General features: G+C 39.4%; 3 protein-coding genes across 4 annotated transcripts; 1 reads left to right on the forward strand and 2 right to left on the reverse strand.

The window, feature by feature from the left end:
- Positions 1–499: 499 nt before the first annotated feature.
- LOC117889616 (vesicle transport protein GOT1B) lies at positions 500–2,870 on the forward strand. The gene is made up of 5 exons (XM_034794040.1): positions 500–657; positions 724–815; positions 895–1,073; positions 1,405–1,486; positions 2,664–2,870. Exons 1-5 carry the CDS (start codon positions 633–635, stop codon positions 2,706–2,708), a joined length of 423 nt encoding a protein of 140 aa, XP_034649931.1. The 5' UTR covers positions 500–632; the 3' UTR covers positions 2,709–2,870.
- On the reverse strand, positions 1,673–2,390 carry LOC117889617 (cytochrome b-c1 complex subunit 7). Its single transcript, XM_034794041.1, has 3 exons — positions 2,233–2,390; positions 2,066–2,113; positions 1,673–1,992 (listed from the first exon to the last, which is right to left on the reverse strand). The coding sequence occupies exons 1-3, from the start codon at positions 2,270–2,272 to the stop codon at positions 1,745–1,747; spliced, it is 336 nt and encodes a 111-aa protein (XP_034649932.1). The 5' UTR covers positions 2,273–2,390; the 3' UTR covers positions 1,673–1,744.
- Positions 2,871–3,407: 537 nt separating the features above from the next.
- Positions 3,408–9,373, reverse strand: LOC117889614 (ethanolamine kinase). Of its 2 annotated transcripts, none has more exons than XM_034794036.1 (5): positions 8,895–9,373; positions 6,925–7,309; positions 4,272–4,897; positions 3,735–4,184; positions 3,408–3,666 (listed from the first exon to the last, which is right to left on the reverse strand). In XM_034794036.1, exons 2-5 carry the CDS (start codon positions 7,306–7,308, stop codon positions 3,579–3,581), a joined length of 1,548 nt encoding a protein of 515 aa, XP_034649927.1. In that variant the 5' UTR covers position 7,309; positions 8,895–9,373; the 3' UTR covers positions 3,408–3,578. The 2 variants fall into 2 exon arrangements, with proteins under 2 accessions (XP_034649927.1, XP_034649928.1); XM_034794037.1 differs by having other exon boundaries at positions 8,813–9,373.
- Between the last annotated feature and the right edge of the window lie 688 nt (positions 9,374–10,061).

Consider the following 10,061-nt stretch of genomic DNA (forward strand, 5'->3'; position numbering starts at 1 on the left):
TTATTTTGAATATATCATCCACGAAACCAATTTTCTGAATTTTGATCAGTTTTTCTGCTGTTTCCTGTCGTCAGATCAAACAAGACCAAGTTTGACTCTATTTATCGATGCACTGGTTAGCTTTAAAACAAATATCGGTATTTTTGTGCGATATGCGGGAAATATCGGCGTTTTTTATATTTTAAATTAATTTATAATTATTTTTTTAATGGAAACAAATCATCTTATCGTTTTTGTCATATTTTTACATTATTATTTGCAAAGTTTCTGCATTTTGACTACCTAAAAATTAACTATCGTGACCAGTGTGCGTTCCTAACATTGATTGCTTGGAAAAATGTCAACGGGTGGAGTGTAATTAAAACTATATAATTGGAAACGATAATATTTAACTGCAGATTTCTAAATTGTACTAATACATAAATGCACATAATCGTGACTTTTTTTATTTCCAACTTCGTTTTGCAGCACTTGGGCCACAGCAACCCTGCGAATGATTGTTTATATTCGTTAATACGATACATTTTTAGATTGTAGGAATCAGCTGTTCCAATTTTTAAATAATTTACGTGTTTACGTGGAATTTCCAATCAGGTCCGAAACTCTCACCGAAATAAATAAAAACGGACAAAATGATTGAAGTAACAGATCTGCAGAGTAAGCCCATTGACACCAAATCTATTGAAATACTTCTGTGAGCTTACTTGAGTCCCTTTTCCATAGAAATTGGCATTGGCTTGGCTGGCTTCGGCATATCGTTTTTGTTCCTTGGCATGCTGCTTCTGTTCGACAAAGGCTTGCTCGCAATTGGAAATGTATGTTCTGTGCAAGGCTGTGGCGCCACTCCACCTAATGGGCGCCCCATAATTAACAAAACTTTATTCGCACCCATAGATTCTGTTCATTTCGGGACTGGGATGTGTCATCGGCGTGGAGCGAACTTTGCGCTTTTTCTTTCAAAGACATAAAGTAAAAGGCACAACCGCCTTCTTTGGTGGAATCTTGATCGTTCTGCTGGGCTTCCCCATCATTGGAATGATTGTTGAATCCTATGGATTCTTTGCACTATTCAGGTTCGCTATACCCATATATTATTGTGTTGTCGATGAGAATTACGTGGATAGGAAGATATTTGCATAAGTAAATGTTGGACCACAAATATTGGTGGAAAAGGACCTTCCCCCATGTCTACAGAACCTAAAGCAGAGCTTTAAATTAACATTTGCAATTCTGTCCATCCTGCCCACCCATGTGTCCGTCCGTTCGCGCTTTCTTTCTATGTATTAACGTGCGTGCGTCTGTGCATTCGGAATTGTTTAAATGAATACGAGGCAACGGCAATACCTTCCATTTCACAATTGTTAGGTAAATGATATCTATTGGCTTTTCTTTGTATCTTTGCAGCGGCTTCTTTCCCGTGGCCATCAATTTCCTTGGACGTGTGCCCGTCTTGGGATCGCTATTCAATTTACCCTTTATGCAAAAGGTAAGGCAGAATGGTGCATATCGTAATGCTTAAGCTCACAAAATCACATTCCACACACCCACACACCACATATGGAGAGAGCGGTGACGACTCCATTGATCCACACGAGCATTTAACCCACTAATAAATTAAAATGGCATCTCCCCCTTTAGTTGACTATGCAAAACAGGCTAATTTCATAGCTTATTTAGTTTTCATCTAAGCTATGTATTTCAACATTTACAAATCGAGTGGTTGAGACTGGAAGGGGCTGAGTTCTCAGTGGTTCTTGTTCCAGTCCTCACGCTCCTCGCGCTCCTTTACCACCTCGTTCAAGTAGGGCTCCAAGTATTTGACATCCTCCTCATACTTTGTCCACTGCTCCTTTGGCAGAATTGTCTTAGTCATGGACAAATGCAGGGCACGCATAATACGATAGTTGCGCTCGTCGTAGATCTTGCGGGGCAGACGGCGGACTGCTTCCTTCACATCCTCGTTCTCATAGAGACAATCGTCACGGTGCAGACCTACATCCAATAAACATTCATTGTTATATTCACTCTCGTTGCAATTGTTAATGCCATTAATGCCTCATCTTACCGTACTGATTGAATCCAGACATGTTGTAGGCCCATCTGCCCAGGTTAGCTGCAGTTGCAAAAAAAATTCGAGTTACACATTTTACGTAATCATTCTAACATTCAGGCCACAAGAGCGGCGCCATATTCGTGCGCATCGCCATGGCAGCCATCTAAAAGAGTACTTACAGAAAACCGATGGACCTTTCCTAGCAATGTAGCTCGCCATTATTTAGGGAAATAGAAAATAATTCTAGAAACTCGGTCGCCTGGCTCCTATTTTTTTTTTGGTATGGCAAATGACAGCTGCTTTCAGCTGGTGGTGACACTTGCCTCGATTCGACTTACCGATAGCAATCACCAGCGACAACCGAGTTCTGTATCGATACCAGGGCTGCTTTAACTTAATCGATTGAGCTAAGCCGATAGAGCGCGCAGGTTGTTTAAAAAATACATGAAAATATGGGGGAAAGTATCAAACATTTCTTTACGAAGAAATGTTGTTTGTATAATTCATACAAATACACAACAATATGCATATAATTTTGCAACCAATTTTTATAATTGACGATTTTTATTTATCCTTTGCCTCTTTTTTTTATTTTTTTATTTCTTTACAGATTGTTCAAAAACTTGGCGGTGATGGCAACCGGACAACAGTGTAGTAAAAATGGTCTGTTGAGCGTATACACCCATTACAAAATATACGAACAAGCCTTTTTTGTATAAAGTAAATAAATTGTATCGAAATTGTAAAATCTAATAAGCTTCATGTACAAATCCGCCTTCATAAACAATATACACGACATGTAGATGACAACAGTTAATAATCACAATGGTGTCTTTAAAAGCCAAATTTCAGAAGGGGAGATATTTGATATTTGATACCACCAGAAACACACACACACAATTAAACCAACCACGTTGTTGTTCGGAAAATAAATCTTAAGGCGTGTTTTGGGGGAAAACCATAAGACAAAAGATGCCTCTCTTACATGTTAACTCTCTACTGTATCTAGCACTACTAGGTGTGTATTTATTGTATATGGGAATGATCCCTTGTCTGGCTTCTATAAGAGTACAATGTACATGCATAGAAGAGTAGAATATTTTTGCTATAAAACATTCGGAGTGCTCCATTTGCAATAGAATGTTTTGTTTGCATGTGTACTTATGTATGTTTTAAAGTATATTACTTTGAATTTTCGTTTTTATTTATGACTACAAAATATCAATTTACAAATTAAAGAACATATACAAATTCTTTATATATATATATTTATATATATATATATATATACATATTCTAAGGCTGGCACGAGTACGACACTAATTTAAGATTGGTTTTGGTTTTTCTGATGTTTTGTGAACACACACACACACGTTTTAGTATATATACAGATGTATAACATTGAGACCCGTGGCCAGCCTTAGTTTACACACATATATCACTGGGGGCACATAATATATAAATAAATATATATATATATATATATATATATATATATATATGTAGCGCGAGAGAGGGAGAGAACTCATTTATTGTTCTTCTGCGATGCAGCAGTCAATGATAAAAACTCCTCCTTCCTGGCCAAGTATTCATTGTAGCGAAGAAACGCATAGCTAGGGACACAAATGAATTAATTATTAACCATAAATCAATACATGTTGCTGCACTTTGCACCACTTACCCTACATAATCGAAATCGATAGTGGAATGCTCGGCTTGTAATAGGGACCACACGGTCCAGAAGATATGCGACGCTAAGGCAAACTGATTGACCTGCACGTAAAGCAAGTCAACCTCTTCGCTCTGTATATTCGTACGCTGCAGATACTCCTCGAGGTAGACGCGCAGCCATTGCAATTGAAACTCGCGCTTCGGATATCGCGTATAGTCCACCTCATCGACACCGCACATTTCCGCGAAATGATTTCCAATATCGAAGGCCTGGAAATTATAGTCGGCATACTCGTAGTCAATAAAGTTGACCGTCTTCATGCATTTCGTGTAGACGACATTGCCCAGCAGTAGGTCGTTGTGTGAGAAAACAATTGGACTGTCTAATGCCACCAGATATTTGTACAAGCTGTTGAATTCCTCACGCAGTCGACAAATAGGTAAAAATGTTCCTTTCACTCTGCAAAAATAAACAAAACATAAGAAACAATTATCAACTATTTAGCGCGGAGCAGGAGCAGGCGCTGCGTAACTCTTTGCTGCGCACCTTTTGTGTTTCTCAGCATCGGTAAAACGTTCAGGTACTAAATCAAGAAAGCTTTGCGTTTTCGTCCATATCATTGGCAATGGTTTAGCTGCATCCGCAGCCGCATTCACCTCGGCACTCGCAGCACCTCCTACTATATCTCCAACATTCTTTCTAACCTTACGATGCATTTCAGCCATGCGACGAGCAACCAAAGGCCAAATCTCTGGGCACAGAACACTTTCAGTATTTAAGGTGGTACCAGGTACGTATTCGTAGACGAGGCCGTTCTTGAATGTTGCATAGAGCGATGGCGCTAGGCCGTATGTATGCAATAGTAGAAAATTTTGCGTTTCAGCTTTCCGATCGATCAGTAGGTCCGTTTTGTTTCCATATACCCTGACCAGGACTACGTTATCGGAGTACTGTAGAGGTAGGCCATCTGTTTCCCCATTCGCCGTAAACTCCTCCTCGTCCTCGTGCTCGTCCTCCTCCTGCACTGCTGGCTGATCCTCAACTTTGATGGGGGGTACATATGGCTCTTGTTGTTCTTTGTCATCGTCGTCCTTCTGATCGCTCCTCTTCAGTTTGGTTGTTGGCTTGTGGAAGCAACCAACCAGTTTGTTTGTGATGCCATCAGTAAAACTCTGAAATCAATAAAATGTTCAATTATTAATTTCGTTTGTCCCTTGGCCCAGTTTATGTGCAACAACGTTATGAGGTTATGGGGGAGCAGTTTGGGGTGTTTACTCAGGTATGCAGCTATTGCATCACAGCTCTAACCAAAACCGCGCGGACATTAAGGTTTTAGTTTGGGTTTTTTCAATGGAAATATTTCGAGCAAAATAATAAGTAAAACGTTCGTTAAAGCCGGAACCGTTCTACAATAAAACAAAAAACAAAGAAAGGGGGATGGGGGATGGGGGTTTCTTATCGCTGGCACATGCTACGCATACACTATATGTACATATGTACATTCATACATATGTATATGTATGTATTAACTATTTTGTATGTACATTCAGGGGTAAGGTACGTGTAGAATTGCTAGTGATAAACTTTTTGACATTAGGCCCCCCTCTGGCTTGTTGCCGAATGTATCCCCCTCTACGAGATAACCCTCACACACATGGGGCGCCGCCACCTCTAAAACTTAGATGAAAATATCAAGTAAAACCTGAAATATAAAGAGGCCCATAACCGGGCAAATATATAGACTTGTTGATAATATAGAATGGAACCTATGACCGCTCGAACAATTGTCGAATGATGCGAGTGACGCGCTGTGATTCGCTGGTACAAAGTTCCCCTAAGTGAAAGGAAACTTGGCTCTGCCATTCATCATTGAATGTTAAAGTTATGTTATAGAAATGCAGACTGTATTCTAGTGTTGTAAGAGCAAAACATAGCTATCTATGACATTCAAGAAAAATCTTGGCTGTTGCTATGGTTCTGAAACGTACTGTAGAAACGTTTATAGATGAATAGATTGCGTGCCTAGCATACATATTATAATACTCATTAGACTTTAAACACTCCAACAGTGTATGTGTATGTACATTGTACATCTTTATATAGGTACACCTTGTACATATGTACATAAGTCGGAGGTCAAGTCATAAGCGCACCGATAAGGAACCGAGTCGGAGCGGCCCATTTTTAAAAAGAATTATGGCTTAAGCAGCATTTATGGCTACACTGAGCAAAAAGAAATCAGATAATTATAATGGAAACTTTTTACAATCGCTTGCTTTGGGTTTTTCCTCGCTCAGTGTAGATTTGTGCTGGGCACAGCGCACACATTCTTTGGCTCTTATCAACGTATCAGTGGAGGAAGAACATTATCAGCACACACTCAACCCATATAGTATATTATCTGTTTCATCCGTAATATATGGTTGGGCCACTCGAGTCAATGCACCTGTTGGAGAAGGACTTGAGATTACAGCCTAAAGCTCTACGTCGTCACGCAGGCGCCTCTTTCTTGGTGCGAGATTAGGAAACAAAAGTACAAACAAAAAAAGAAACTGGTTTCTACTACGTTTCGGATTGTCCTAACACCCCAACGGAAAACAGCAAAAAAAAAAACACCAACACCAGCGGGAACAAATAAATAAATGTTAATTTCCATGGCTCACAATAAGTAAATAACAAACTTCAAGGTAGCGAAATATCGCAGTATTTATACTATATGTATGTACATATATAGTAAAGTGTGTATGCAAGTATAATACATAATTACTATTTGAAGGTTGTGCAATCAGCCTTACGCTACGCTACTCCCTCTGTGCCTTTGTCTGACTTTCCCAGAGTACATTAGTTGGAAGTTATATCTGTATTACTGTACATAATGTGTGTGCGTGTGTGCATGTAGAATATGGCCATAGCAAATATACGATTACATTTTACCGTGGAAAAAACATCATCGCTTTGTGGGGAACAGTCAGTGTCATTTCAGTCCATTCTTTGGTGATTCAAATGATCACTGGGAACTGCGACACTGAAGCAGATGCAGAAGAAGCTGAAGGTAGAGGTAGTCAATGTTGGTGGGGGAATAGAATGTATGGTTTGGTTCTATGTATTTGATTGTTGGTTTTATTGGGTGAAGTTTAGGATGACTTTGGATGTGTTCTTTTATTGATGGTTGATGGTTGACGGTTAGGTTATACATTACCTTAAATTCAACGTGGGCGAGATCCCAGTTCGGTCGTATAACCTTCAATAGCTCTTTTGCCCCTTGAATTACATCAGCCTCCTCAACGAAAATGGGCACAAAGGGTACAATAATCTTCTTTGATTCGTTGGTCGATGGCGATATGTTCTTCTCCGTGTGGTTTGTCTCTGGTTGGTTGGTTTTGGTTGCGTTTGAATACGATTTTGAGTTTGAATTCAAATGGTTATCGTTATCGGTATCGTTTTGATATTGATTCTGATTCGATTGCGATTGCTGATTGACCGTTTGACGAACTAAGGATAAAGAATCTTTCATCACTTTTGGATTGCCGCCACTTGTTGAAATCTGTCCTGTGTAACTGTTGCTCTTGGTTTCTGTGCCCATTCTATCATTCGGTATTTATCAATCATGTGAATATACGAAAGGTGTGTCAGAGGTCGGGTCAAAAACACATACAACAATAAAAATAACAACAATAACACCATACATACATACATATGTATGTACATATGGAAATACATATGTAACTAAATAAAAGCAAAGCGCACACACATAGACAACACGCACATACAAATCAGATATGAGAAATCGGCAGGCCGAAGCTCCTTCTAAGTATACTACATTCCCCCCGCAGTTCATGCGCGCAAAAAAAAAGGCATAAGGATAGGCAGGATGAGAGGACCGCACCCAAAACAATCTATTCGCTAGAGCTAGACATTTGAATTGTTCATAGAAGTAGTAGCAGTGTAGCAGTAGATCCTCTGCGACTAATTAGATAAAAGTATAGACAGACAGCCCATGCCATGACTCCCATGCGGAAGAAAACAACAAAAATGTATGGAAGGGATGGTGTATGGTGGGTGGGTGACATGATTAAGCGAACCACTCGACCACGTGTACCGTAAGGAGAAAACGCATTACAAAATTCTTAGCACTCAGATAAAAGACTGAAACAGAAGGTACACGTACGTGCATACACATAAACAGATGTGTGTTCCAAGTCCCATACACATGTGGCGCAAAAATTAAAAAAGATAATTTCGGCAAAAGTGGAAACAGATAGGACACGGCTGTGCCTTTCTGATTGGGCCCTATAAGCCAATAATGTTTGCTGTGATTAGATCGCGATGTAGAACCGAGTGTTATATCGTACGTATCCGAAATGCACTATTTTGTACGACTGCCCAACGCCGACGTCGCACATTTGTACAAATCGTAATGTATATGAGAATAATTAGGGCGTTCGAGTGCTTGAAACAAAATACATATGAATACATACAGTACTTGTATATACCCCACCCCACCACCAGCACCAGCCTTTCTATGTACAATAGTCATGTGTTTCGCTGTTTCGGCGGCACTGCGTACCCCGGCAGTGTGTACATACATATGTACATACATATGTTTGTACGCAAGATCTCTGTGCTGTGCTTTTTCAGGTAAACCTAAAGCGGCAGCGGCGGCCTTTCGTTTGCACGCAAGATTCGTTTCTCGTGTTTGTTTTGGCATTAACATGTTTTGCTCTTCGCTTCTCTTCTCCTCTCTTCCATTCTTTTATGCATATGTATATATTTATCGAGTTCTCTCCGTTTACGGAAAAAGCAAATCATTTTAAAGTTTCATGCAGATATATGTACGCACGCCTGTATGGGTATGTGTGTGCGTGTGTATGCGTGTGTATTTCATATTTTTTGGTGCGAATATTTTTTGGGGGAAGGAAGTTTGGTCTTAAGGTAGATTGTTGAGGGGGATGGATGGCTAATGGGGTATGAGGATGACTAGGATGCTGATCTTGTGGGGTTTTGGGGGGGAAGGCATTTGCATGCATGGGGTTTTTTTTTGTTATAAAAACGACAAATAAGGTAAAAATATAAAAGAAAATGTGTACCAATATGTCAAGCGTCAACGAACGCAAACGCAAACGCACACTGAGAGGTGGAATTGTTAGATTTTGTTTCTACACACGTTACCTTCGGGTATTGATTGTTTTTGAAAGAAAACACAAAAAAAAAGCCGCGAAAACCACACAACCAGATTATTGATTTTGGGGCCTGCTGCTGCTGTTGCTCGCTTTTCGAAGAACAGGCAATACAGGGGGGTGGGAGAACGGACAGCGGACAGCGTAGAGTGCGATGCGATGCACGATGTAAGGCGGTCTTGGTCTTGGTCTTGGTTTGGTTTGGTTTTTGGTTATTTTTTTTTATGGCAAGCAGATGTGTTAATTTTGCGTTTCTCGCTATCCGCCTTGTTCGATTTTTCGTTTTTCGGCTCTTTCCTCAAACTTCTATGCACAACTCCGACTTCCGACTCGGCGAACTGTAGGGATGTTAAATATATTTTTCTTAAATATATTTTTGAGGGCGATATTATCTGTTTTTTTTACAAATTAATCAACGGACTTTTCAGAATTTAGAAAAAAATTCGACACTCTTTTGTTGTTTCATTGTTCGCGGGGAAAAAATTTGTGAGACCATTTTTCCATTTTTCTTCCAACAATTTGCAATCAGTGTGACCGCGGAATTATCGATAAGATATACCGACAGACCCTCGGAAATATACCAACATATGCCCTTGCATTTTCAAAATATACTGTAAATATACCGTAAATCTTAAATTATTTTCCTCGATTTTGATGGTCTTTTTAATATTAACAGCTGGTTAGGACTCCAAGCAAAAAAAAAATGTAAATGTGGATTTTGTCGGATAAATATAAAGAAAACTTAATGTGAAAGCGCTCAACGAGAATCGCATTAACGCTTGCAGTGAACTTGAAATATCGATATACCTTTTTGCAAATAGTTATTAATTTTAATGTTTTTGGGCGATAATGGAAGTTTTTTCAAAGCCTTGGCGCGAGGAAATTCAACTGAAAAGGCTTCCGCTCCCAACAAGCAAAGGAGGAATGGTGGAAAGAAAGTTAACAGATGACACATATATGTAACTATGTAGTACATATTAGTTTGGATTTTTATTTATAGTGTTTATGCGTTCAAAAAGTGTATAGTACATTTTTGTTGTCATGTGTATTATGGAACTGCCTGAATGAAATTGTGTTAATCATTTGCGGTGTTTGCGGGCTTCAAAGTGTGTCGAGTAAATGTGTTCTGGTTTTATTCCATTTGGATTATCATGTATTG

Source organism: Drosophila subobscura, chromosome A (genome assembly GCF_008121235.1).
Source record: "Drosophila subobscura isolate 14011-0131.10 chromosome A, UCBerk_Dsub_1.0, whole genome shotgun sequence".
Classification (NCBI taxonomy): domain Eukaryota; kingdom Metazoa; phylum Arthropoda; class Insecta; order Diptera; family Drosophilidae; genus Drosophila; species Drosophila subobscura.

Coding starts and splice junctions, on each gene's coding strand:
- LOC117889616 (XM_034794040.1), top strand. CDS start 633: ATGATTGAAGTAACAGATCTGCAGA. Junction 658..723: donor TGAAGTAACAGATCTGCAGA/GTAAGCCCATTG, acceptor CCTTTTCCATAG/AAATTGGCATTGGCTTGGCT. Junction 1,487..2,663: donor ATTTACCCTTTATGCAAAAG/GTAAGGCAGAAT, acceptor ATTTCTTTACAG/ATTGTTCAAAAACTTGGCGG.
- LOC117889617 (XM_034794041.1), bottom strand. CDS start 2,272: ATGGCGAGCTACATTGCTAGGAAAGGTCCATCGGTTTTCT. Junction 2,114..2,232: donor GAAAGGTCCATCGGTTTTCT/GTAAGTACTCTT, acceptor TTGCAACTGCAG/CTAACCTGGGCAGATGGGCC. Junction 1,993..2,065: donor GTCTGGATTCAATCAGTACG/GTAAGATGAGGC, acceptor TATTGGATGTAG/GTCTGCACCGTGACGATTGT.
- LOC117889614 (XM_034794036.1), bottom strand. CDS start 7,308: ATGGGCACAGAAACCAAGAGCAACAGTTACACAGGACAGATTTCAACA. Junction 4,898..6,924: donor TCGCCCACGTTGAATTTAAG/GTAATGTATAAC, acceptor TATTGATTTCAG/AGTTTTACTGATGGCATCAC. Junction 3,667..3,734: donor ATCGATTTCGATTATGTAGG/GTAAGTGGTGCA, acceptor TTGTGTCCCTAG/CTATGCGTTTCTTCGCTACA.